Raw genomic sequence first — 27,655 nt, 5'->3', positions numbered from 1 at the left:
GGTAACTACTGTATATTGGATTTTTTAAAATTTCTTTTTTAGATAGTTTGTTGCTAGTGTACAGAAACACTACTGATTTTTGCATGTTGAATTGTATCTGCAACTTTATTGTATTTGTTCACTATTTCTGACAGTTTTTTTGGTGAAATCTTTAGGGTTTTCTATATATAAGATCCTGTCATCAGCAAACAGCAACGATTTCACTTCTTTCTTTCCTATTTGTATGCCTTTTCTTTCTTTACCTTGTCTAACTGCTTTGCCAAAGACTTCCGGTACTGTGGTTGAATAGAAGTAGTGAGAATGAGTCCTGTTACTGATCTTAGAGAGCGAAATAAAATTTCTTTGTAATTTTACTTTTAAAAACTTTCATTTTTTGGCCAGTGTGGTAGCTCGTGCCTGTAATCCCAGCACTTTGGGAGGCCGAGGTGGGCGAATCACCTGAGGTCAAGAGATCGAGACCATCCTGGCCAACATGGTAAAACCCCCATCGCTACTAAAAATACAAAAATTAGCTGGGCGTGGTCCGAGTGCCTGTAGTCCCGGCTATTTGGGAGGCTGAGGCAGGAGAATCACTTGAACCCAGGAGGCAGAGGTTGCAGTGAGCTGAGAGCATGCCACTGCACTCCAGTCTGGCAACAGAGTGAGACTCTGTCTCAAAAATAAAAATAAAAACTTTCATTTTTTTAGTTATGAAAGACACATATAAATATTATTTAAATTTACCAAAAAAAAGAGAACAAATATTTAAAACACACAGGTATTACCCATAATCTCCAAACCCAGAAGTAACCTTGTTGACATTTTTGTGTATTTTCTTGTCTTTTTTGGTAAGCATATACTGAATACTAAATAGTCTGGAATTATGGTATGCGTGTAGTTTTATAACCTTATTGTATTTAATATAATATTATCTTCATGTTTACTTATTTTAAAAGCCAATAGAATTATCACCTGATTGGCTGCATAATCATGCAAATATGTAAATTAATGCACAGTGTGCCAGCATTTCAGGGTTTTCCTCTCTACAGACATTTGGTTGCTTCCTCTTGGTTATTACAAATATTCTGTATGTACGTCTTTGTATATAAAAAGAGTTGCTCACATACATAATCATTTAATTAGGATAGACTCCTGAAAGTGTTCTGGATCAAATGGCACAAGAACATTGAAAGCTCCAGATATATGTGGGCAAATCTCTTTCCAGAATGGAAGGTAGACCCGACTTATAACCCACAAGCCAGGTTAAACTTTATTTTTTGTAGCCTAAACGTTTAAAGGGCTCACTTAATTTCAACTAGACTCTAAATCCATAAGCTGCTGGCAATTTGTATCCAGCCTTCTTTACATGGTCATGCTAATAAAAGAGCTTATATAAACATGGGTACACCAGGGGGTGAGTCCAGTGAGATGCCGTGGGTGCAGAACTGAAGAAGGTGTTTGCACACCCCAGAGAGTGAGTGGCTCTTTAAATTTTACTCCCTACGCACCTTACCTGCCTCAATCTAGTCTCCACCCAGCAAATAATTCGTGTTTTCCCAGAAACTCCATGGGAGGCACATCCAGATAAGGCTCACCTTCATCAGTCATGCAGAATCAAGATCAGAATACCAGGGCACTGGGCAATGTTTCCAGAATAAATCAAAACGTACTGTCTCAGGCCGGGCATGGTGGCTCATGCCTGTAACCCAAGAACTTTGGAAGGCTGAGACAAGAGGATAACTTGAGCCCAGAAGTTCGAGGCTAGCCTGGGTAACAAAGTGAGACCCTGTTTCTATAAAAAATACAAAAAAATGTAGCTGGGCATGGTGATGTGTGCCTATAGTCGAAGCTACTTGGGACACTGAAGTAGGAGGATGGCTTGAGCTTGGGATGTCGAGGCTGCAGTGAGCCGTGATCATGCCACTGCACTCCAGCCTGGGCCCATCTGACCCTGTCTCAAAAAAACCCCCCAAAACTTACTGTCTGTCCTCTCCTCCTCTCTTCCCCGGGAGAATGGAAACATAACATTTCTACACTCCAGGCCCCTGGACAATGCCTGGACGGGCTATGGGAGTGCAAACTGATCCTAGCACATGCTGGAAGTACATAATCATACATTCTTTGTTGTACTAAAGAATTTGTGTTTCATTCTGAAGGTAAAGAGGAGGTGAATAGTCTCAGCAGATTTCCATTTCAGAGAGATGATGCTTGCTTGCTCAGCAGCATGATGGAGTGCCAGGAGCGGGACTAGAGGGGAAACAGAGAAGGTAATCCAGAGTCTATGATCAGAGGCTGAGGCCAGGTAAGAGCTGGTGCAGCCTCATTCATAGTTGAATGAATAGGATGGGGATGGGGGAGGAATGGCCATGAGAGCTTTCAAGGAGCTAGAATGGTCAGAATCTGATTGGCTTCAGGGTGAGAGAGAAGTTTAGGGTGAATGTCCAGCAGGTATTTGGATTGTACAACTGGGTTGATGGTGGTGCCAGGAAGGAGAGCAGGTGGAGGAGTAGTTTTGAGGGTGAAGGTGATGAGTTTGGTATGAATATATAAACCGAGATGTGCTTGCAAGATACCAACAGACAGCTGTCCAGTCGGCAGGAAGGGATGTAAGTCTGCAGCTCAAGAAGGAAACTGGCCTGCGGAATTAGATTTAAAGGGAGTCCTCATAGGTGGCAATGGATGAGGTGGCCAGAGACGGCATGTAGCATAAATTAAGGACCACATCAAGGACAAACCTTGGAGAAGAGCAGCATTTAAGCAGAAGCTAAAGGAAGGGGACTCAATGAAGGAAACTGGAAATGAGCAACCAGAGAAATGGGAACAGAACTGGAACACAGAGGTGTTGAGGATGCTATGAGGCTATTTTTTCCACAGTTATCAAGTGCTTACTGCAGGGCAGGCACTACACTGGGCAATGAGCTCTTCACCTGTCACTAAACCAGATGCGGCCTGTGCCGTCAGAGGCTTTCAGACTATGAAGGCATTCCAGCAAGGTGTCAAGGGTTTTAAGAGGGAGGGAGTGGTCAGTAGGGTCAGGTCACTCCAAGGTCAAAATCAACTAGGTAGAGGGCTGAGAAGTGAGCCCTAGATATGGCGGCTAAGTGCCATTAATGATCATCCCAAGAAGAGACAGGTGTCAGCAGGTTGAGGAGAGGAGAAGAGAAAATGGAGTGAATCTTAACAGTATTTACAAGAAACTTGGCATGAACTGAAAGACAGACGGGATAAAGGTAAGAGAGGGAGACAGGAGAGATTTAGGGTAGGAGGGACTTGGAGGGTTCAAAGGATGCAGAGAGGCCAGGGGTGGCAAAAATGTGGCATGAGGTGTTGCTGTTGAATCCCTGTCATTAGTGACAAAGAGAACGCTGTGGAATTATGGACTGGGGCTCTGATCACCCTAAACACCTTGACATTTGACTTTTTCTTAACTTAGTAGTGCTCTCTCTTCATCTTGGCCCTCTCCTCCCCGGAAAGTCTGCTTGGACTTTGGAATCTCACTTTATGCTTCCTAGTCCTCGTCTCTCTGCTGATTTCAACCTACCCTTCCTCCTTGCAGCCTCCTGAGGCCTCTGTACCTGCTGCTCCCATACTCACAATGCCCTTCTCTTTCTTATTTCTCTGGTCCATTTCTTTTCTTCCTCCATTATTTAGCAGAAATATCACCTCCTCTGAGAAGCCTTCCTTGGTCCTCCCTCACCCCCTGGCTCTCAAGTCTCAATTAGGTGACTGACTTCTGAGTTTCTGCAGCTCTCCACCACTCTTCTCTCCAAGGACTAATCACTCAGGCTTTTTTTAAAAAAATTTCATCTCTCTCTGCTTCTAGACTGTGAGCCAACCTGCACCGTTTATCCTGGTTTCCCCACATTCAAGTACAATGGTGAATGCTCATGAAATGTTGGGCATGAATAAATGAGTGAATACTGACCCTTGCTATTTCCTGTACTTCATTCATTCATTGATTGAACAAATATTTATTGAGGGCACTGTACTCTAGGCACTGTGCCCATGGCTTGGGAGGCAGTGGTAAGCAAAACAGACCTGCTCCTCCCCTTGAGGTGCTGACAGTCTAGTGGGGGAGACAGACCTTAATCAGACCATTTTTTCAGAATGCAAAAATCAAAATTTTGCAGAAGGCTGAGCATGATGGCTCACACCTGTAATCCAAGCACTTTGGGAGGCCAAGGCAGGAGGATTGCTTGAGCCTGAGAGTTTGAGACCAGCTTCAGCAACATAGTAAGACCCTGTATCTACAAAAACAAGCAAAATTAGCCAAGTGTGATAGTACACACCTGTGGTCCTAGCTACTTGGGAGGCTGAGGTGGCAGGATCACTTGAGCCTGGGAGGTTGAGGCTGCAGTGAACTGAGATTGCAACACTGCACTCCAGCCTGGGTGACAGTGTGACCTATCTCAAAAAAATTTTTTTTTTGCAGAGTATCAGTCCTTCAAGGACCTTAGAAACTCCCTCATTTTAAAGATGAAAAGAGCAAGGCCCAAAAAGGTATAAACCTTGTGCCGTGATCACATAACATACCCACAGAGCCCCACAGCCCCCATGTTTCCACTTCTGGTGCTCTCCTCTCACCCTTGTAAAATGAAAGAAAGTTGTATTGATGGACATAAAACTCAGGTTGAACCAAGTGAAAATGTTTTTGTATATCAAAATCAGTTGAATGTCAACCATTTCATGTGGTTCAAATTAACATTTTCTTGCTTAATTCTTACAGCAAGCCAGTAAAGTTAGTATTGCTCCCCCCGTTTTATAGGAAACTGAGACACAGAAAGATCAAGTAAGTTGCCGAAGGTTAACAGCTAGTTTGGGGCTCCCCTGGGATTGAAACTGAAGTCTGGCTGATGCCAAGTCTGCACTTCTTCCAATACCGTAAGCGGCCTCATCAAATAAATCTAACCTCAGACAAGCAGTGGTGGCTTTTGGGATTGCGGGGATAGCATTGAGAAGACCTTGTGTGTGAGTCTTGACTCACCCCTGCTGAAGGCCTGGTCTCTGCTCCACTCCCCAGGCCAGAGGGCAGGAGGTGAAGTGAAGCCGAGATGTTCCATCCACAGTTTCGCATTCTGAAATGCACAGCAGGCTGTCTCCTTGACAAACACCCGTTTTTGTTTGTTTGTTTTGTTTTTGTTTTTAAGCAGCTGAGATACTTAATTAGCTATGGGAATTTCAAAAGGCATTTAACAAGAGTCTAAAGAGTCAAATAGATATCTACAAGTTAGAAAGTAGTATGTTCTATAAAAAATGAGAATTCTAATAAAGGGAATAGGTAACAAAATTTAGAGCTTTAAATTAAAAAAAAAAAAATAAAGAAAGTAACCCAGTGTCTTCAAGTGGGAAGGCAGATGGTATTCCTAGGCACAGGAATTCAAATGTATGTACAAAGGAAAAAAAGGGATGATCTAGGCTGAGTTTTTTTTTTTTCTAAGCCTGCAACTTGGACGATAGGCTGAGATTTTATCTAAGAAGCAGGTAGACAAACATATTCTTGATGTGTTCTTTTTACTCTGAGGCAAGGCAGTAGCAGGCCAGGGCTGTCTGTGTGTTAGAGGCCCACCAAGTTGGTGGGAACAGAAGTCAGTAATGGTGGCAAGAAGACAACTTGATCAAATACCCCGAGACCCTACAGAAGCTGATAGCTCAAAGCTGGGCTGGTCCCCCATACCCCAGAGAGCCCTCACAGCTCTTTGGCTGCAGGCAAACAGCTTAGATCTCCCTCAGATGTGCAGGCCTCAGAGGTCAACGAGTGTTCATACTCCATCAATCAGGGATCTACAGAGGACCAGAACCAATAGGCTGTCCACATACACATCCTTATGCCTTTCTCTGTCTGGATCATACATCTGTGGGGGCTGCCAAGTCTGAGATCTGCAGGGCAGGCCAGCAGACTGCAAATTCTGGCAGAAGCTGGCGTGTTGCCGTCTTGAGTAGGAAGGCAGTCTGGAAGCGAATTCCTCCTTCAGAATTCCTTCTTCTTCAAGAAACCTTAGTCTTTTCTCTGAAAGCCTATAACTGACTGGATGGGGGTTCCCCACATGATGGAGGGTAATCTGCCATATTTAAAGTCCGCTGATCTAAGTGTTCATCACATCTTTTAAAAATACTTTCACAGCAATATTTAGATTGAGGTTTGACCAGAACCAGTACCATGGTCTAGCCATGTTGACCCATAAAATTAACCATCACACATTTAGAGAACATGATTTGAAAAGCAGATTATTAGTTGCCAGAAATCCACTTAGGAAGGATAAAAGGAAATGAACTATTTAATATTTACAACCAAGGAAAAATACAAAATGCTCAAATCATTGTGTGGAAGAAAGCACAGCCCCTAGAACAATTCAAGAAATGCAATATAAATAACATGACGGGTGCATGCTTACTGAGTTATTGAAAGTTAAACACACGTGCACACCCTGGTGCTAGTGGGTCTGGGGGAATGCATACCCCTGTTGGTGCACCTCTGTCAGGGGACTGACCTTTCTAGCATCGCCTTCAGCCGACAGGACTGGAGTTGTGAAGCACCTCTCACGTCTCGGGGAGCCCGCCGCCTTCTGGAATGGACTTGAAAGGTGTCTAAGCCATCTCATTGCCTAGGGCCTTATTTCACAGCTGAGGAAACAGACCTGGAGAGAGGCAACTTACCATCTCCCACTGGTCAGCAAAATGGGCTCAAGGAAGCGTGCTGGCTTCCTAACTGCCTGCTGTCCTCCTCCTGTGCCAGGTCGTGGCCTCAGAGAGCTGTGCAAAAGAGCTCCATTTTAAAAATGAGCAGTCACAACTTTGGCCAAACATTGTAATCACCTGAGATTTGAAGACTATTCATGGCTGGTCCCACCCTTTGAGGTTCTGATTTAATTGGTCTGCTCTGCGGCGGGGATTTTTAAGCTGCTCGGGTGATTTCAATGGTAATCAGGGCGGAGCATTAGATGGTTGCGTGCTACACGTCCACTATTCTGGAAGAAACGAATTCTTTTCCCTCTTCCTGATTTGAAGACCACTCTCTTTGATGGAGAATAGCAAAGTAAAATTGGATTCTGTTAGCAGAATCTCAGCCTTACCATAATTGTTTATTAACATTACCTCATCTCTGCCAGGCGCGGTGGCTAACACTTGTAATCCCAGCATTTTGCGAGGGCAAGGCAGGCAAATCATTTGAACTCAAAAGTTCAAGACTGGCCTGGGCAACATGGCAAAACCCTGACTGCACAAAAAAACACAAAGATTAGCTTGGCATGGTAGCACATGCCTGTAATCCCAGTCACTCAGGAGGCTGAGATGGGAGGATAGCTTGAGCCCAGGAGGCCAAGGCTGCAGCCGGCCAAGATTGTGCCACTGCATTGCAGCCTGGGCAACACAGTGAGACTCCCTGTCTCTCGCTCAAAAATATTAAAATTAAAAAAAAAATTAAAACCTCGCTTCATCTTCTCTAAGCAGTATGTTTCCTTCTACTGACTCTCCTAGCTCAGGATGCAACTGAAAAGAATTCTGCTTGTCTTTACCATGTCTTTTGAGTCTCATTTAGATGCTGGCCTCTCTTGACTCATTTCTTATAGGTCCCTTCACTTCTGTGGAATACACCCTTGGGTTTATGCTTCTCCTTCCATATTTTGTGCCTGTCTTTGTAAAGTCAGTTCTGCACACCCCTAAGAGATGGGTGACATAGAGGCTGGGCATGGTGGCTCACAACTGTCATCCCAACACTGAGTGGGCTTGAGGTGGAAGAATCCCTTGAACCTAGGATTCAAAGACCAGCTTGGGCAACAGTGAGACCCCTCACTACACAATTTCTTTTTAATTAGCTGGGCATGGTATCACACACCTGTGGTCCTAGTTACTTGGGAGACCGAGGCAAGAGGATTGCTTTAGCCCAGGAAGTTGAGGCTGCAGTGAGCTATAATAGCACCACTACACTCCAGCCTTCGGCAACAGAGAGAGATCTTGTTTTTTTAAAAAAAGTAGAGTCTCTCATCTGTTGATCCCATGGTGAAATGAGTGGGATAGTCAGAAGGCCTATCACCACAACAGCATGGTGTACAGCTTCTGAGAAGAGCAGGCAAAGGAGAGAAGCGCTGAATTCAGTGGGAAGGAGAAAAGTCCAGGAATGCTTTCAGGAGGAGGTGTTAAATTATTAAGATAATTTAAGAAGGAAGCAGAAACTGGCTAATGAAAATGATCTTGCTTTCTTGGCGTTTGTAACAGCCAAGAAAAGAAGTCCTTGTATGTAGCGCAAAACACCCAGATATTGTCCTTGGCACCCCTCCCCCCACATCTCTCACATACTCCTCCAGGGTACAGCCAGCTCTAGCTCCACTGCTTCCAAGTGTATCTGCTCATAGAGGTACATTTTTCTGATGTGCATAAAGACCAGGAAAGGCCGTCTGCGGCCCTGCCCACAGCAGTCAGGCGGCCAGTCCTGGCTGAGCTTCTCAAAACCCCCACCCTGCCCCTGCTCTCCTGCCCTTCATCCCCACTCCCCCTGCCTGAGGTGTCATTACTTAGCACATGGGAGGCAGCAGGCTTTCCTGCCTCTGGTCTTGCCCTTCTCTAATCCAACCATCCCACCAACACCCGGGAATGAAAATCACAATTATGTCACTTCCCTTCTTAAAACCTTTCATCCTCAAAGTAAAATCCATGGAAGTTGGGCATATAAGGCCCATAATAAGGCTCCCACTCTGCCCCCAACTTTTTGCCGTTGTCAATTACATCTCTATGCTTTGCTCCCGATGTCCCAACTATCTGGGCTGCCCTTCCCATCATTCTTCCTACCCTTTCTTACCCAGACAACTTCATGCACTCCCAGATAAAATACCACCTCCTCCTGAAAGCATTCCTGGACTTTTCTCCTTCCCACTGAATTCAGCGCTTCTCTCCTTTGCCTGCTTTTCTGAGAAGGTGTACACCGTGCTGTTGTGGTGCTAGGCCTTCTGACTATCCCACTCATTTCACCATGGGATCAACAGATGAGAGACTCCACTTTTTTTTTTTAAACAAGATCTCTCTCTGTTGCCCAAGGCTGGAGTGTAGTGGTGCTACACTCTATCTTCTCAGATGAAATAATCAGCAAGGTGAAGTATAACTTATCAGATGCTTGGCTATTAGCTGAATGAGCCTTCCGGCAGCCCTCCCTCCTCACAAACCCCATCCCTGCTCCAGCTCACCTTCAAGAGAGTTCTGGTACCTCTTTTGGGAAAACATCCATGCACAGACTAAGAATTAGAACAAGCAGACATCAAGAAGTCTCATAGGTTGGAACTTGTCATTTTATCCAAAATAAAAGTGGGTGTTCAACAAATGTACACCCTATGTTCAGTTCAAAAAGCTGTCTTGAATGTCATCCTATATCATCCTAACTTGGTACATGCCTATCCTTTCTTCATAACCCCCTGGGGCTCGTTCAATAAGTATTTATTGTGCACCGACTTTGTGCAAGGTCCGTATTAGCTCCTACATCAGGAGATGATAAGTTCAGACCTTCCACATCTAAGCCAGATTCCTGGCAGTGAGAGGCAAATCTTCCAACACGATTCTGCGGCCAGCCTTGCTTCAACCCTGGAGCCAGAACCCCTGGCTCTGACTTCTGGCTCCTTCACTTTTACAAATTATTTAAAGTCTTTGTGTCTCAGTTTTCTAAGTATAAAATGGGGATAATGATGGGGCTTACCTCATAGAGTTGTTTTGAGGAATAAATGGAGTTAATGCGCATAACAGGAGTTAGCATAGTAACGAGCACACAGGAAGGGCTCAAGCAGTGTTAGTTCTTCCTATGATTTGTTTTGTGTAACACCTGATTTCAAGATTAATAATCATACCCTCTGCTGGTAAAAAAAAAATGCCAATAAGGCGGGGCACGGTGGCTCATGCCTCTAATCCTAGCACTTTGGGAGGCCAAGGTGGGTGGATCACCTGAGGTCAGGAGTTCAAGACCAGCCTGGCCATCAGGGTGAAATCCCATCTTAAAAAAAAAATGCCAATGATGTGAAAAATATTCCATGATATAATTTGAGTTTAAAAGAAAATTTCAAACAGTGTAACTCTCCAAGAATTAGAATGTGCTGGGTGCAGTGGCACGTGCCTGTAGTCCCAGCTACTCGGGAGGCTTAGGTGGGAGGATCACTTGAGCCCAGGAGTTCTGGGCTGTAGTGCGCTATGCCGATAGGGTGTCTGCACTAAGTTCAGCATCAATATGGTGACCTCCCAGGAGCAGGGGACCACCAGGTTGCCTAAGGAGGGGTGAACCAGCCCAGGTCGGAAACAAAGCAGGTCAAAACTCCCGTGCTGATTAGTAGTGGGATTGAGCCTGTGAATAGCCACAACACTCCAGCCTGAGCAACATAGCAAGACCCTGTCTCTAAAAAAAAAAAAAAATACAGATGCAGAATGACAGAGGTTACTTCTGAGTTATATTCATCTTCTCCTTTATGATTAATCTATTTTCTAAATTTTTTTACATGGGCATGTAAACAGAAAAAAAGTTATTTAGTAATATTAAACAATAGTGAAAAAGACTATAAGTTTATTCTGTTCATCAGTCTTCTCTCGGCTAGAATCCAGACTTCATGAAGGTAAAGCCAGTGGCATCTCAGAATCTGACAAACCTCGTTTCATCAATGTCTGGTTTCATCTCAGGCTGGCCCAAAGTCAAATTAAGAGCTGAGCCAAGATTTTTTTCCGTTCCAACTTCCTCCTTCATTCTCTCCTGTCTCCCGTTTTAGGCGCCCATCTAATCAGCTCATCTTAGGGTGGCTGATTCCTTCCTTCATTCAGCTAATAGGTATTGAGAGTGCACAGGGGTCCAACCCTGTGCAAGGGACTGAATGCAAAGAGAACTCTGCCCTCGGTGTCCTCCAGCCTCATGCCGTCCCTGCTGCCCATCAACTCTGATGGCCCATCGCCAGAAATGCATGCCACTCCCCGGTCTTAGCTCTGCCCATGCCTGCGGAGCTCATACCTGCCTCTGCTCCATTTTGCTACAGATGATATAATCCCTGTGCATCTGTCCTGATGTGTCCCTGTGTATCAATCGAGTCCTGGCAGAAAACAGCATTGCCTTCAAAAGGGCTTAACTCATGATAATTGAATAAAAGGACAATTCGGAGAGATATGGACAGAGTTCAGGGATCCAGTCAGGCATGCTGATGCCCTCAAGGACAAGGAACAGCAGGAAGCCAGGACACCCCTTGACTAGAAGGAGAAATGTTATTATTGGAGCTTATTGAAGATACTATGATTATCTGAAATCACAGAGCAACACAGGCTTTGCTAGTCCCTGGCATCAAAGCAGGGAGAGAATGAAGAAGAAATACCCTGACCTCTTTCTTCTTCCTCCTCCTCCTCCTCTCTCATCTCCTACCAGTGCCCATTTGACTGAAATCATGAGCCAAAGAGCGAGGATGCTCAAGTGATGCCGTTCACCTGGCAATGTGTGACTCTCATAATGACAGTTTTATGGTGGATCAAAATTAAAATGTACATATCCTTAAGAGCCTCCTAAAAGAAGGGCATCCACTTCAGGCCTGGGTAGACCAGTGGGGAGCTGTTTTAGGTCAGACCTCTGCAAATGAAGCCTTCTAAGTAATGAATCCTCTAGTTTCTGCTGTAATACTTGGGAAATGCTTCACGAGAGGTTAAATGAATGCATTGAAGGTTCCAGTTTTTCCTTCTTCCTTCACATTTTATTCTGGTTAGATTTGAAGCAAATCTGGTGGGAGAGGGGTGCTTGGTTGATTTGAGTACCTAGACTGTCTCTGCAATGTCTTTACTTTTTATGTTCACAGTAGGCCTCAAAGACAAAGACGAGAAGTACACGAAGACGCCCACAAGCAAGTCAGGTATGGCCAGAAGCACATGCACACCGTTCTGCAGATGTTTCTTTCCTGAACCTCGACCATAGTGATTTTCAGCAGAGCCCCTCCATGACCCCTCACCTAGGATCAGGAAGTGGAGGGTGGGGGACCAGTGCAAAGGGAGCCTGAAAGGAGAAAGCAGGTGGGGGCGGGGGGCAGCTCCTGGATCAAGCTGGCAAGAGAGGATGTCAGTGGCAATGGGGGCTGGTGTTCCTCCTCTTGAGCCTGTGTTCTTCCCTATACCTGTAAGCAGCTCGCTGGTTCAGATTCTTTCCCTGGGCCATCTCCTTTGCAGTCAGCACTGTAGTTTTCTCACTTTAGAAGGACACTTCCTGGTGGATTCGGAAATGGCAGTGGCTCCTCCCGTTCATGTACTACTTTCTAGTTTGAGAAGTGCTTCCAGGTTGGGTACAGTGGCTAATGCCTGTAATCCCAGCACTTTGGGAGGCCGAGGTGGGAAGATTGCTTGCAGGTGAGGGGTTTGAGACCAGCCTGGGCAACAGAGTGGGATCCCCATCTCTACAGAACATTTAAAAATTAACTGGACTCGGTTGTTTGTACCTGTACTTCCAGCTATTTGGGAGGTTGAGATGGGAGGATCACCTGAACCCAGGATCACTGGAGGCCTAGAGTTTGAAGGCGGAAGTGAGCTCATGATAGGTCACTGTACTCCAGCTTGGGTGACAGACCAAGACCCTGTGCCGAAAAATAAATAAATAAATAAAAATATAAAATAAAGAGGGGATAACTAAGAATATATATCTGTATATACTGGTATACAAGAAACTGGTCAGATAGACAAGAAACCAGTAAGAGAAACACCTGGCCAGGTATGATGGCTCACACTTGTAATTCCAGCACTTTGGGAGGCTGAGGGGGGTGGATCACTTGAGGCCAGGAGTTTGAGACTAACTTGGCCAACGTGGTGAACTCCACATCTCTGCTAAAAATATAAAACTTAGCTCGGCATGGTGGCAGCTGGCTGTAATCTCAGCTACTTGGGAGGCTGAGGCACGAAAATCACTTGAACCTGGGAGGCGGAGGTTGCCGTGAGTCAAGATCATACCACTGCCCTCCAGCCTGGGTGACTCTTGTCTCAAAGATAAAAAAGCAAAACACCTGTGGATGAGGGCTAGGTCAGGGCAGGGTGGCTGGAAGCAGAAGGGAGATGCTGAGTCTTCAATACATTTCTTTTTTTTTTTTTTAATTGTCAAATGCTAAAAGTATGTTACCAATTGAGAAAAAGTGAAAGTAAATACAGATGACCCCAGGTGCAGTTCAGAAGCAGCAGCAGGAGGATGCCAACTATCCTTCCATGCAGACAGGATAGTTGGCATTGCCCTCAAGGGTAAGGCCCCACTCCCTCCACAGTGGGCCAAGAGAGGTTGGGATGCCAGGCTTGGACCATACTCACTAGCTCTCCTCTCCAGCTCAAACCCCCCCCAAATCTAAGACACTTTAAGGGAATTTGGGCTATTAGTAATAAGAATGGAACCAGCAATTTTCAGTCTTGGTTATGTATTCAAATCATCTGGTAAGCTTTAAAAATACCGATTTCCAGACCCTATTCTTAGACCATTCAAATCAGCATCTCTGAGGTGGGGCCTGGGCATCAGTATTTTTAAAGCTCCACAGTCATGATTAAAGCCAATGTCTTGGACCTTCTGGGTCAACTCATTTATCCAGAAAGATGGAGAAAGGAAGAGGGGATGTCCAATAGCTTAAAAGAAGAAATAGCACAGCTGTCACACCTATCCAGATCAAGTCAGAATGCAAGTTCTTTTTTATTTGGCTTGGCTGGAATATATGATCAACCTGGTTTCTTCCCCTTGGCAGCCCAATTCTGAAACGAAGCCCTGACATCACCAAATCGCCTCTGACAAAGTCAGAACAGCTTCTGAGGATAGACGATCATGATTTCAGCATGAGGCCTGGTTTCGGAGGTATGGGATGTTCACTGAGTTGGGGGGGGGGTCCTCTTCCTTCTGGTCCTCTGTCTGTGGGCAGGAAATTCAGCCAAGGGACAGCACAGCTTTGCTCCCCCCTGACCTGGTCTGCCTCAGTTGTGCTTGGTGGACAAGACATGGAGCCCACAGAACATTCTGAGCATCTGCCTTGCCCAGCCCTGGGTTCTGCTGAACAGTCTCAGGAGGTATCTGTAGCTGAATGGCTACTGCCCCTGTCAAGGATGGCTCATGGTGAGGGAGGCCAGCAGCTGGCTGCAGGAAGGGCAGAGGAACACAGGGCAGCCGCCGCCGAATGTGGCTTCCTAAAAATGCTCTGAAATAACAACCTTGGATTATATTTGTTGTCATCTGGGAGCTGGCAGACAGAGTTCAGGGTGCATCTCCTTGGGCAGAGGGTGGTCCGCTCTTTTTAATTAAATGAAAATAGCTTGATAAGTAACTGGGAGGGGACTCAAGATGGCGCTGTGAGAACAACCCAGGATTGGAGCCCGCGTTGAATTCGCAAACGGTGAGTCAGTGCTGCATTTCCAGACTGATCTTTGTTGCCCACAGAACGGGGAAACTCCCAAGTATAAAAAGACACGGGACGCCAGGCAGTAGGTCTGCCTGGCGAAGCCGGCAGCCGGGGCGGCGGCGGCCGGCCCTACCCAGCAATCCCCACAGGGCGCGCTTGTCCGGGTGCCTTGTTGAACCGGCAACCTGAGACTTGAGAGGGCTGGACTTGAGACTGAACGAGACTTGCACAGTAGCCCAGCCCAGGGGATTGCAGGGACAGATCGTTTGGGATACCCAGTGGGACGAACAAAACCGCGATTTCAAACTATCCCGGGCAGACGGTCCGAGACGCTCTGTGGGGGAGGGGCGTCCACCACTACGGAGGCAACCTGCCCCAACTGATATACACGCCCACTGCTGAGGCAGCCAGCCGTTGCCGAGGCAACCCGTCCCTACTGAGATACACGCCCACTGCTGACGCAGCCTGCCGTTGCTGAGGCAACCCGTCCCTACTGAGATACACGCCCACTGCTGACGCAGCCTGCCGTTGCTGAGGCAACACGCTACAACGAAGAGACTCCGCCGCAGGGCGTGGCGGAGACCACAGCAGAGCCGGCAGGAACAGCGCGAATTACACAACAGCAGGGCGGAGCCTCGGCAGCCAAACAGTGGCTAGTCTGCCTTTGAGCTGGGCAGGACATCTGATCGGACATCCAAAAATAAAGCCGAAACCCCTCAACACAGAGCATTTGAGGAAAAAAAAAAGGGTTGTTTAATGAGCTGTGTTGCAGCAGAATCAAACATAGCAGCCTAACAGCCCTGAATGAACAACAGAGTGCACAGCTCAGCAATTAAACCCCTATAAAGTACAAACTGTCTCCTCAAGCAGCTCCCTGACCCGTCTATATCCAAAAGACTGTCATTAGGCAGGCATCATCCTGGGACAAAGAGAGCAGAAAAAGAAACTGGTAGCATCCCTCGCTGTGCCACGGCTACTAGAGGTGCACCCCAGACAAGCAGGGTCTGGAGCGGACCTCAACAGTCGTACAGCGAAGGGGCTAGACTGGTAGAAGGAAAACCAAGCAACAGAAATACTTCATCATCAACATTCTGGGTGTCCACTCAGAGACCCAAACGAAAAGTCAGCAACTACACAGACGACCAGCAGACAAATCCACAAAGATGGGAAGAAACCAGCGAAAAAAGGAGGAAAACACCCGAAACCAGAACACATCGCCTCCTAGAAAGGACCAAGACTCCTCACCAGCAAGGGAACAAAGCTGGACGGAGAATGACTGTGACGAAATGACGGAATTAGACTTCAGAAGATGGATAATGAGAAACTTTTGTGAGCTAAAAGATCATGTATTAAATCAATGCAAAGAAACTAAGAACCTTGAAAAAAGATTTGAAAAAAGATTTGAGGAAATGATAACAAGAATGGATACCTTAGAGAGGAATATGAATGAATTAAAGGAGCTGAAAAACACAATACGAGAACTTCGCGAAGCAAACGCAAGTTTCAATAGCCGAATTGACCAAGCAGAAGAAAGAATATCTGAAGTCGAAGACCAACTCAATGAAATAAAACGAGAAACCAAGATCAGAGAAAAAAGCGCAAAAAGGAATGAACAAAGTCTCCAAGAAATGTGGGACTATGTGAAAAGACCTAACCTACGTTTGATAGGTGTACCAGAAGGGGACGAAGAGAATGAATCCCAGCTGGAAAATACTCTTCAGGACATCATCCAGGAAAATTTCCCCCACCTAGCAAGACAAGCCAACACTCAATTGCAGGAAATACAGAGAACACCACAAAGATACTCCGCAAGAAGAGCAACCCCAAGGCACATAATCGTCAGATTCAACAGGGTTGAAATAAAGGAGAGAATACTAAGGGCAGCCAGAGAGAAAGGTCGGGTCACCCACAAAGGGAAGCCCATCAGACTCACAGCAGATCTCTCGGCAGAAACACTACAAGCCAGAAGAGAGTGGGGGCCAATATTCAACATTCTTAAAGAAAAGAACTTTCAACCCAGAATTTCATATCCAGCCAAACTGAGCTTCAGAAGTGAAGGAAGAATAAAATCCTTTGCGAACAAGCAAGTACTCAGAGATTTTGTCACCACCAGGCCTGCTTTACAAGAGCTCCTAAAAGAGGCAATACACATAGAAAGGATCAATCAGTACCAGCCATTCCAAAATCACACTGAATGCTAAAGAGCTTCAACATAATGAAGAATCTACAACAACTAACAGGCAAAACAGCCACTTAGAATCAAAATGGCAGTATCAAATTCACACATAACAATATTAACCCTAAATGTAAATGGACTAAATGCACCAATCAAAAGACACAGACTGGCAAATTGGGTAAAAATCCAAAACCCATCAGTGTGCTGTATCCAGGAAACCCATCTCACATGCAAGGATACACAAAGGCTCAAAATAAAGGGATGGAGGAAGATTTACCAAGCTAATGGAAAGCAAAAAAAAGCAGGAGTTGCAATTCTCATCTCTGATAAAATAGACTTTAAAGTAACAAAGATCAAAAGAGACAAAGAAGGCCATTACATAATGGTAAAAGGATCGATACAACAAGAAGAGCTAACGATCCTAAATATATATGGACCCAATACAGGAGCACCCAGATATATAAGGCAAGTTCTTAATGACTTACAGAAGGACTTAGACTCCCACACAATAATAGTGGGAGACTTTAACACTCCACTGTCAATACTAGACAGATCAACCAGACAGAAAATCAACAAGGATACCCAGGGCTTGAACTCAGACCTGGAGCAAGCAAACCTGGTGGACATTTACAGAACTCTCCACCCCAAATCCACAGAATACACATTCTTCTCAGCACCACATCACACCTACTCTAAAATTGACCACATAATTGGAAGTACAGCACTGCTCAACAAATGCAAAACAACTGAAATCATAACAAACAGCCTCTCAGACCATAGTGCAATCAAGTTAGAACTCAGAATTCAGAAACCGACCCAGAACCGCACAGCTTCATGGAAACTGAACAACTGGCTCTTGAAAGTTGACTGGGTAAACAACGAAATGAAGGCAGAAATAAAGAAGTTCTTCGAAACCAATGAGAATGAAGACACAACGTGCCAGAACCTCTGGGACACATTTAAAGCAGTCTCTAGAGGAAAGTATATAGCAATAAGTGCCCATATGAGGAGAATGGAGAGATCCAAAATTGACACCCTATCGTCAAAATTGAAAGAGCTAGAGGAGGAAGATCAAAAAAACTCAAAACCCAGCAGAAGACAAGAAATTACTAAGATCAGAGCTGAGCTGAAGGAGATTGAGACACGAAAAACCCTTCAAAAAATCAATAAATCCAAGAGCTGGTTTTTTGAAAAGATCAACAAAATAGACAGACCACTAGCCAGATTGATTAAAAATAAAAGAGAGAACAACCAAATAGATGCAATAAAAAATGATAAAGGGGAAATCACCACAGATTCCACAGAAATTCAAACCATCATCAGAGAATATTACAAACAACTCTATGCACATAAACTAGTAAACCTGGAAGAAATGGATGAATTCCTGGACTCCTGTGTCCTCCCAAGCCTAAACCAGGAGGAAGCTGAAACTATGAATAGATCAATAACAAGGTCTGAAGTTGAGGCAGCAATTAAGAGCCTACCTCACAAAAAAAGCCCAGGTCCAGACGGGTTCACAGCCGAATTCTACCAGACACACAAGGAGGAGCTGGTACCATTCCTTCTAAAACTATTTCAAACAATCCAAAAAGAGGGAATCCTTCCCAAATCATTTTATGAGACCAACATCATCCTGATACCAAAACCCGGCAGAGACCCAACGAGAAAAGAAAACTTCAGGCCAATATCCATGATGAACATAGATGCAAAAATCTTCAATAAAATATTGGCAAGCCGATTGCAACAGCAAATCAAAAAACTTATTCATCATGATCAAGTAGGATTCATCCCGGGGATGCAAGGCTGGTTCAACATACGCAAGTCTATCGACGTAATTCACCACATAAACAGAACCAAAAACAAAAACCACATGATTATCTCAATTGATGCAGAGAAGGCATTTGACAAAATTCAACAGCACTTTATGCTAAAAACCCTCAATAAACTCGGTATCGATGGAACGTATCTCAAAGTAATAAAAGCTATTTATGACAAACCAACAGCCAATATCATACTGAATGGGCAAAAACTGGAAGCATTCCCTTTGAAATCTGGTACTAGATAAGGATGCCCTCTCTCACCACTCCTATTCAATATAGTACTGGAAGTTCTAGCCAGAGCAATCAGGCAAGAAAAAGAAATAAAGGGTATTCAAATAGGAAAGGTGGAAGCCAAATTGTCTCTATTTGCAGACGACATGATAGTATACCTAGAAGACCCCATCGCCCCAGCCCAAAAACTCCTGAAACTGATAAACAACTTCAGCAAAGTCTCAGGATATAAAATCAATGTGCAAAAATCACAAGCATTCGTCTACACCAATAACAGACTTAAAGAAAGCCAAATCAAGAGCGAACTGCCATTCGCAATTGCTACAAAAAGAATAAAATACCTTGGAATACAACTCACAAGGAACGTAAGAGACCTCTTCAAGGAGAACTACAAACCACTGCTCAACGAAATCAGAGAGGACACAAACAGATGGAGAAACATTCCATGTTCATGGTTAGGAAGAATTAATATCGTGAAAATGGCTATACTGCCCAAAGTAATTTACAGAATCAACGCTATCCCCATCAAGCTACCATTGACTTTCTTCACAGAACTGGAAAAAACCACCATGAACTTCATATGGAACCAAAAGAGAGCCCGCATAGCCAAGTCAATTCTAAGCAAAAAGAACACAGCGAGGGGCATCACACTACCGGATTTCAAACTATACTACAAGGCTACAGTAATCAAAACAGCATGGTACTGGTACCAAAACAGAGATATAGACCAATGGAACAAAACAGAGGCACCGGAGGCAACACAACATACATACAACTATACAATCTTTGATAAACCTGACAAAAACAAGCAATGGAGCAAGGATTCCATGTTTAACAAATGGTGTTGGGAAAACTGGCTAGCCATGTGCAGAAAGCAGAAACTGGACCCCTTCCTGACACCTTACACTAAAATTAACTCCAGATGGATTAAAGACTTAAACATAAGACCTGGCCCCATAAAAACCCTAGAAGGAAATCTAGGCAAAACTATCCAGGACATAGGAGTAGGCAAGGACTTCATGAACAAAACACCAAGAGCATTGGCAACAAAAGCCAAAATAGACAAATGGGACCTAATGAAACTCCACAGCTTCTGCACGGCAAAAGAAACAGTCACTAGAGTGGATCGGCAACCAACAGAATGGGAAAAAATTTTCGCAGTCTACCCATCTGACAAAGGGCTGATATCCAGAATTTACAAACAACTCAAGCAGATTTACAGGAAAAAAACAAGCCCATTCAAAAGTGGGCAAAGGATATGAACAGATACTTTACGAAAGAAGACATATATGAGGCCAACAATCATATGAAAAAATGCTCATCGTCACTGGTCATCAGAGAGATGCAAATCAAAACCACATTGAGATACCATCTCACGCCAGTTAGAATGGCGATCATTAAAAAATCTGGAGACAACAGATGCTGGAGAGGATGTGGAGAAAAAGGAACACTTTTACACTGTTGGTGGGAGTGTAAATTAGTTCAACCATTGTGGAAGACAGTGTGGCGATTCCTCAAGGCCTTAGAAATAGAAATTCCATTTGACCCAGCAATCCCATTACTGGGTATATATCCAAAAGACTATAAATCGTTCTACTATAAGGACACATGTACACGAATGTTCATTGCAGCACTGTTTACAATAGCAAAGACCTGGAATCAACCCAAATGCCCATTGATAATAGACTGGATTGGAAAAATGTGGCACATATACACCATGGAATATTATGCAGCAATCAGAAATGATGAGTTCGTGTCGTTTGTAGGGACATGGATGAATCTGGAAAACATCATCCTCAGCAAACTGACACAAGAACAGAAAATGAAACACCGCATATTCTCACTCATAGGTGGGTGATGAAAAATGAGAACACATGGACACAGAAAGGGGAGTACTAAACACTGGGGTCTATTGGGGGGAAAAGGGGAGGGCCAGTGGGAGGGGGAGGTGGGGAGGGATAGCCTGGGGAGAAATGCCAAATGTGGGTGAAGGGGAGAAGAAAAGCAAAGCACACTGCCATGTGTGTACCTAGGCAACTGTCTTGCATGCTCTGCTCATGTGCCCCAAAACCTATAATCCAATAAAAAATTAAAAAAAAAAAAAAAAAAGAATAAAAAAAAAAAAAGAAAATAGCTTGAGAGAATAATGATTTGGTCCAGAAGAATGGCAAAGCCCTTTGAAACTTAGCCTGCAGGTGCTGGGTTTCAGCCTTCTTAGGGTCAAGAAGTTTTCATCCTTATGGGTTTATTTTCCTGGAAAAGAAATATTTATTTTAGAAATCAGACTTGGCTGGGCATGGTGTCTCGTGCCTGAAATCCTAACGCTTCGGGAGGTTGAGGTGGGCAGGTTGACTGAGCTCAGGAGTTTGAAAACAGCCTGAGCAACATGGTGAAACCCTGTCTCTACTAAAAACACAAAAATTAGCCAGCTGTGGTGGTGTGCACCTATAGTCCCAGCTATTCAGGAGGCTCAGGTATGAGAACTGCTTGAACCCAGGAGGTAGAGGTTGCAGGGAGCTGAGATCACACCACTGCACTCCTGCCTGGGCAACAGTGTGAGATTCTGTCTCCAAAAATTTTTTTTAAAAAAGAAATCATTCTCATACCTTTTATTTCTTCCAGTCACTTTTGCCCAAGGAATAAATAGGCTGTAGAACAGTCTCTATCCAGTCCATAATCCACCATTGTTGAATCCAAATCCACCTTTTTACTCCATAATGATTCAGTGTGCTCCATGCCTGCCCTTCATCCTGACAGCAGGGAAGGGGGCAGGAATCAATTCCCTTTATTCTGCTTCCTTATTCTTTAACAGTATTGAGTCTGCATGGCCCAGAAATAACAAAAATGTGAGTGCTTTAAAGCTGCCCTTACACAGGCAGCCTGCCTTCCCTGAAGCTACTCCATTATGTTGCAAAGATGCAGATCAGTGGGTTTGGCAAATGGTCTGAATATGACTTCAGTTCTGAGTGCCTGTCAGCAAACAATGCCTTGCTCCTGGCTTCCAGGATGAAAGAGGGTGCAAAACCAGAAGGCAAATCTAGAGAATAATGTGAGTGACCTTGTGCTAAGAAGTCAGTTACTCTTAGATCAGACCCAGCCTTTGACCTAGGCCTTCATCGTACCATCAGAGGAGCATATATAACCAAGAAAGAATGTTTCCTTTCATTGGAATATTTCAGAAAGCCAGCCTGTGATACCATGCTTTGATCTCTGGTTTGACTTCAGGTTGGCGTGACCAAACCTCCAAGTCTAACATGACATTGAGGTTCCAGGGGAAACGCTCATTTCACCTATTTTCTCCATATTAAAAGTTCAAGTAAAAATAGTGAATGCTTTTGTCACGCTCTGTCCCCAGGCCCTGCCATTCCTGTTGGTGTAGATGTGCAGGTGGAGAGTTTGGATAGCATCTCAGAGGTTGACATGGTAAGTGCTTCTCTGACCAGAGCCATGGCAGTGGGTTTCACAAAGCCGGTCCTAGGCCAGGAGTTCCATGCATCTGAATTCAATTAGTCTGACAACTGCCCTGGGTGGTGGGAATCCCCACAGTCTTTTTACAGATGGCTCAAGATTTGCCCATAGCCACCCAAGTGGTATGAAACAGAGCCAGATAACAAGCTTGACCTTTCCCACTCCAGTGCCCAGGCTCTTGCCCCTGGGATGCATTTTCTGGACAAAGGCTCTCAAATGTAAGCAGCATGGCCCAAGTTTGCCGCTGCCAAGTAGACACATCTTACTCCTGTGGATTCTGTACCTGGTTGTAGAAATGCAAAAGAAGCAAAAGAATGTCCTTTCCCCCACCCCTTTTTGGTGGGTTCAGATAAAAAGTGCAACATCCTCCAAGTCCTTGACTTACAGGACATTTTAGGGACCTGTCTTAGGTATAAGTAGTTTATATAGGAAGCGATCCTGGGAAACAGCAGAACAGAGTGGGGAAGGGTCAGAGGAAGAGAAGGAAGCAAAGAGGACTGTGCTGTCAAACCAGTTACTATGGAACTGGTATAAAACTCAGTCATAAAAACAGAACTCAGTGCCACTGGCGTACTCTGGGAGTCAGTGAAGAGCACGCTTCAGGATTATCCAACTCAGGGGTGCAGGAGCGGGAGTATTTACCCACCGCCTTCTCTCTGGTTGAGTGCTGCTTGCAGGCACTAACTTTCTGGCACTTGTGGCTTGAGTTACACATGGCGACAGTAGCAGCCTCTCAAGTGTACAGTGAATGCCAGGAGCTTGGGGCAGGGCCAGGCACACTCACACTGTCTTCTCCAGGCTTCTAGCTGAGTTCTTCCCCTGCAGCGTTCTCTTCCTCCTACTGCAGCAAACTCCAGGGACTCACAAGACCTCATTTGGCCCAGTTTCATTCCCTAGCCAAGTGATGGCTCCACAGAGACTACAAAATCCACACCTCAGTGGGTTTGTTTGTGTCTTGGGTTCCTTCTATGTCCCTCTGCCCCCCAGGACTTTACGATGACCCTCTACCTGAGGCACTACTGGAAGGACGAGAGGCTGTCTTTTCCAAGCACCAACAACCTCAGCATGACTTTTGATGGCCGGCTGGTGAAGAAAATCTGGGTCCCTGACATGTTTTTCGTGCACTCCAAACGTTCCTTCATCCATGACACCACCACAGACAACGTCATGTTGCGGGTCCAGCCCGATGGGAAAGTGCTCTACAGTCTCAGGTAGGAAGAAAGACAGATCGTTCGTCTTAACCAAGAAAAGCATTGGTTTCACAACAACAATTTGGGTTTTTGGCTCTTAATGTCTACTTTCTAACTTTTCAGTAGCTGCCAGCTTCTCAACATCAACTTTATACATGAGTAGAAATCTAAAAGGTATATTCAGCCTTGAAAATACATTTGGGACAATTTCTCAAGCTGATACTGTTCTGTATATTTCAATAATAAAAAAAGTTTATTCTCTAGTAGGAGTCAGAGAAATAGATAATGTGTTCTCAAGGACTTACCTCCTACAATGTCTCTGATTCCCATCTTTTGGGAACATTTTAGAACTTTGGTTTAAAAAAAAAGTTCTTTTGCTTCATCTGGCCACCACAGGCATATTTTCACCCCTTTCTCTCCATAGTGTCCTACTTGAGAAACTATGGGGACCCCGGGCTTCTTGATGACTTGAAGTGCCATTCTGAGCATCACTTTCAAAATATAAAGAATAAAACCTTCTCACCAATTCAGATACTTCAGAAATGTTTACTTGCTCATTAAGCACTGGCTCAGCGAATCTTTCCTTAAACCACAGTGTGGTTTTCAGGCTGCACAGAAGCTTTAGAAACTCATGGTATTCACCTCCCTAGGAGGTACATGGAGATGAGCAGCAGGCCTGCACAGAGAAGGGATGTGTTCACTTGCTGTGGGGTATTGCTCTTGCGCTGTGTGGAGGGTGCATTCCAGTTTCATGGACTTTGCTTTGGCTTCTGTGTTGATGAATGGTAAAGATGAATCCACACATCAATGTATAAAGAGAGGGTTCATGGATGGTTACACAGTAGACCTATAGAATATGAGGTTGCAATGTTGAAGCTGAATTTCTGGCTCCATTGCCAAAAGGAATATTTATAATGATCCCTCCATATTCATTCTGGCCTGGAACCTAAGTAATTAGGTACCTGACACGGAGTGGGGTTATGGTGTTTTCATCTTTAAGGTTTAAAATGCTTCCTCCCATAAGAAGTACTCAGGCGGGTCCAGGATGTGCAACCCTTCCCCAAACCATGTTGAGCTGGTTCTCCCTGAGGTCTGCATTTCTGAGGCAGGTTTTCTTTTCTCTTTTTCTTTCTTTTGCTTTCCTTTCCTTTCTTTTTTCTTTTTATTCTTCCTTTCCCTTCTGTTTACTTCCCTTCCCTCCCTCCCTCCCTTCCTTCCTTTCTTTCTCTCTCTTTCTTTCCTTTCTTTCTCTCTCTCTCTTCTTTCTCTTTCTCTCTCTTTCTTTCTTTCTCTTTCTCTCTCTCTTTTTCTCTCTTTCTTTCTTTCTTTTCAGAGTTTTGTTCTGTTGCCCAGGCTGGAGTACTGTGGCACGATCATGGCTTTACTGCAGCCTCAACTTCCCAGACCCAAGCAGTAATCTGACTTCTGCCTTCCAAGTGGCTGGGAGGCATGTGCCACTATATCCAGATACTTTTCTTAAAAAAAAAAATTTTTGTAAAAACAGAATGTCCCTGTGTTGCTCAGGCTGGTCTTGAACTCCTGAGCTCAAGCCATCCTCCAACCTTAGCCTTCCAAATTGCTGGGATTATGGGTGTGAGCCATCACACCTGGCCTCCTGAGGCAGGTTTCCAAGGCATCTTAAGGCTCAAAAACTACCAATACAGCAACACAACTCAGTGGCAGTTTGCTGATTTCTATAGTGCAAATACTGCCATCCTGGTTGATCAAGCTCCCAACCTGATGTCACTAAATCCAGAATTAGGAAGAAATTCATGACAGCACACCATTATGCAGTATTTCTACCATGCAGATGCAGAAAGTGTAAACAACTTCAAGAATATAGATAATGATAAAATGTAGTGAAATAATTAGGAAGTGATATTTATTACTTTTGTTTTTACAAGATAAATCTGGTAATAGTGAATTCTCTCAGCTTTTGTTTGTCTGGAAAAGACTTCATCTCTCCTTTATAGTCAAAGGAAAATTTGGTTGGATACAACATTCTTGCAGTTTTTTTCTTTGAGGACTTTGAAAATGTTCTTCTGCTTCCTCCTGGCCAGAATGGTTTCCATTGGAAAGTCTGTTGCCAGGCAAATTGGAGCTTTTTTATTTTTGTTTTTAAAACTAGTCAAGTGCAGTAGTGAGAAGGGGGAAAAGAGTTGAACAAGGAGTTCAATCTGTAACTGTGAACTATCAGTTGAGATTTCTCACTATCTTCAGACCAGCCAAATTGGAGCTTTTTGATAAAAAAAAAAAAGCGCCTTATTTATCTTGCTGCTTTTAGGATCCTCTCTTTATTCTTGACCTTTGAGATGAATTACTATATGTCTGGAGGGAGCCTTAATTGCATTGATTCTGTCTGGTGTTCTCAGACCTTCATATACCTGTATATTTAACTCTTTCTTGAGTTTTGGAAAGTTTCCTGTTATTAATCCTTTGAATACACTTTGCACCCCTTGCTCTTGCTCAGCTCTTTCTTGAACACCAATAATTCTTAGATTAGCTCCTTTGAGGTAATTTTCCATATCTTGTAGGCAACCTTCATTCCTTTTTATTCTTTTTTTATTTTTTCTTATCTGACTATAATTTCAAATAGTTAGTCTTCTAACTCACAGATTCTTTCCTCTGCTTGGTTCACTCTGCTGCTGAGAGCCTCTAAAGAGTTCTTCAGTTCAGCAAATGTATTTCTCAGTTCCAAGATTTCTGTTTGATTTTCATTGTTGTTGTTACTTCAATCTCTTTGTTAAATTTCTCTGATAAATTTCTGAATTGCTTTTTAGTGTTATTTTGGTTATAATTACATTTCCTTAAAATTGCTCTTTTGGATTCTTGTCAGAGAGGTGTTACAAATCATGGTCTTGTTGGGGTCCCCTTTTGGGGAGGTCATAGTTCCTTCCTGTTGCTGTTGTTTCTTGTTGCTATACATCTACGTCTTTGCATTGAAGGATTAGTTTTCTCTGTCCAGTTAGTTTTGTTTTTTATTGACTATATTTGCTTAGTGAATCTGTCCCTAGATTGCTGCCTCCTTTTCGGCTCTAGGTGGCACCTACAGCCCAGGTTCGCTTTGCTCCAGTAACTGGTCTGTCTGTGCACTGCCTGTCCTGAATGGGGGAGGTCCTGAAGGGATTATCCCTGCAGTGTGTGAAGGCTGGCGAGGGATTCGTGCCCAGGGGACCTGCAGAATGTTCTTCCTGCAGTACTGCTGAACAGCCACTTTGATTTGGCATCTCCTTTGGTCAAGTTATGGAGCATAGCGTCCAGGCTGGAGATGGTAGTTCTGCCTCCCATTTGTCTCTGCCTGTTCTCAGGGCTATTTCTCCCTTCAGGCAATCATGTTGCTTCCTGTGGGTTAAGGAAAGGACAAGTCTCCTGCCAGGGAACCCAAGAAGGCAGAGAAGCTGATTGATCACCTCAATTTCACTTTTTCCAGTGTAGAAATCATGAGTTGTGGGAAGATTTTCCATGCATTTGGTGACAGGTAAAAAGGGAGAGAGGAGCATTAGGGATGTGTAAGTCCAGTTCTCCTGCTGTCAGTTCAGTTTTTCTGTTTCTCTGTGGCCTAGGGAACTGTCTCATCCTTACCCATGAGCTCTGGGTTGCTGCTGGTCAAAATCTCAGCGTGTTACATTTGTTTTTGGTTTTCTGTGGTAGGGAGTGAAGCAGCTTGCCTCTAGGCCACCATTTTGGAACTGGAAGCTATTATTTATGTTTTTAATGTGACATTTAATTTTGATATTTAATAACAACTGTGCTTAACAACTGGCTCACAAGCTTCCCGAAAATCTGGCAATCAGCTCCCAAAAGCCTGTAGAAGTCTAGTCCAGTGCACCACTGGATGTGAGTGCAAGAAAGGGGTAGAAAATCTTTTATATGTTCAGAATAAAAATCCTCAGGGAGCCTCACTCACTAGGAAAACACCTCCTTTCCCTCTCTGTGCCTTTAAACAGATGAGTTAATTTCTCATTGCAAATAAAGTTATAAGTTTTTTTATTAAAATGAAAAAAAAAAAGAGATCTAAGTTACTGAGGACCACCACTTTGAAATGTCAACTCTGTCAGCAACTGGCCAGCTCCTAAAATACATACTAATTTACCATCTCCTCACTTCATTCACTCATTGATCACTTCAACAGGTTCTTATTAAGAGCCTCCTGGGTGCCACAGTGGCCTGTTGTATGAATGAAAGCTGTGCCAGGTTCTAACTCAAGCTCTGGGGACAAAAAGACGGGGATAGAGGTCACTGTCCCTCGTGGGACTGCAGGCTGTGGAGGAGACAGGCATAGAACCCAGTGGTTAGGATGCAAATGAGGAATGCAGCAGGGCAGTGGGAGGAGCTAGATAACAGGGTAACGAGAACAGTTTCCTAGGCACCAGCACACAATAAAAACTGAAATCCACAAGTGAGATGCTCTGTTATGCTTGGTAGATTTTACTGAGGCAATATTGAAAAACC

The 27,655-nt window shown here is 44.2% G+C and overlaps 1 protein-coding gene across 2 annotated transcripts in view; it reads left to right on the top strand.

The window, feature by feature from the left end:
* The window catches only part of GABRR1 (gamma-aminobutyric acid type A receptor subunit rho1), a 46,741-nt gene that overhangs the window by 4,051 nt on the left and 15,035 nt on the right, over positions 1–27,655 (top strand). For both annotated transcript variants that reach the window (XM_078369766.1, XM_002746814.6), the window contains exons 2-5: positions 11,769–11,822; positions 13,674–13,780; positions 21,901–21,968; positions 23,001–23,224. In XM_078369766.1, the coding sequence (XP_078225892.1) occupies positions 11,769–11,822; positions 13,674–13,780; positions 21,901–21,968; positions 23,001–23,224 (453 nt within the window). The remainder of the gene's footprint in view (positions 1–11,768; positions 11,823–13,673; positions 13,781–21,900; positions 21,969–23,000; positions 23,225–27,655) is intronic.

This window comes from Callithrix jacchus, chromosome 4, assembly GCF_049354715.1.
Source record: "Callithrix jacchus isolate 240 chromosome 4, calJac240_pri, whole genome shotgun sequence".
NCBI lineage: Eukaryota > Metazoa > Chordata > Mammalia > Primates > Cebidae > Callithrix > Callithrix jacchus.
The sequence above is the reverse complement of the archived record's forward strand: the minus strand, read 5'-3'. Positions and strand labels throughout refer to the sequence as shown.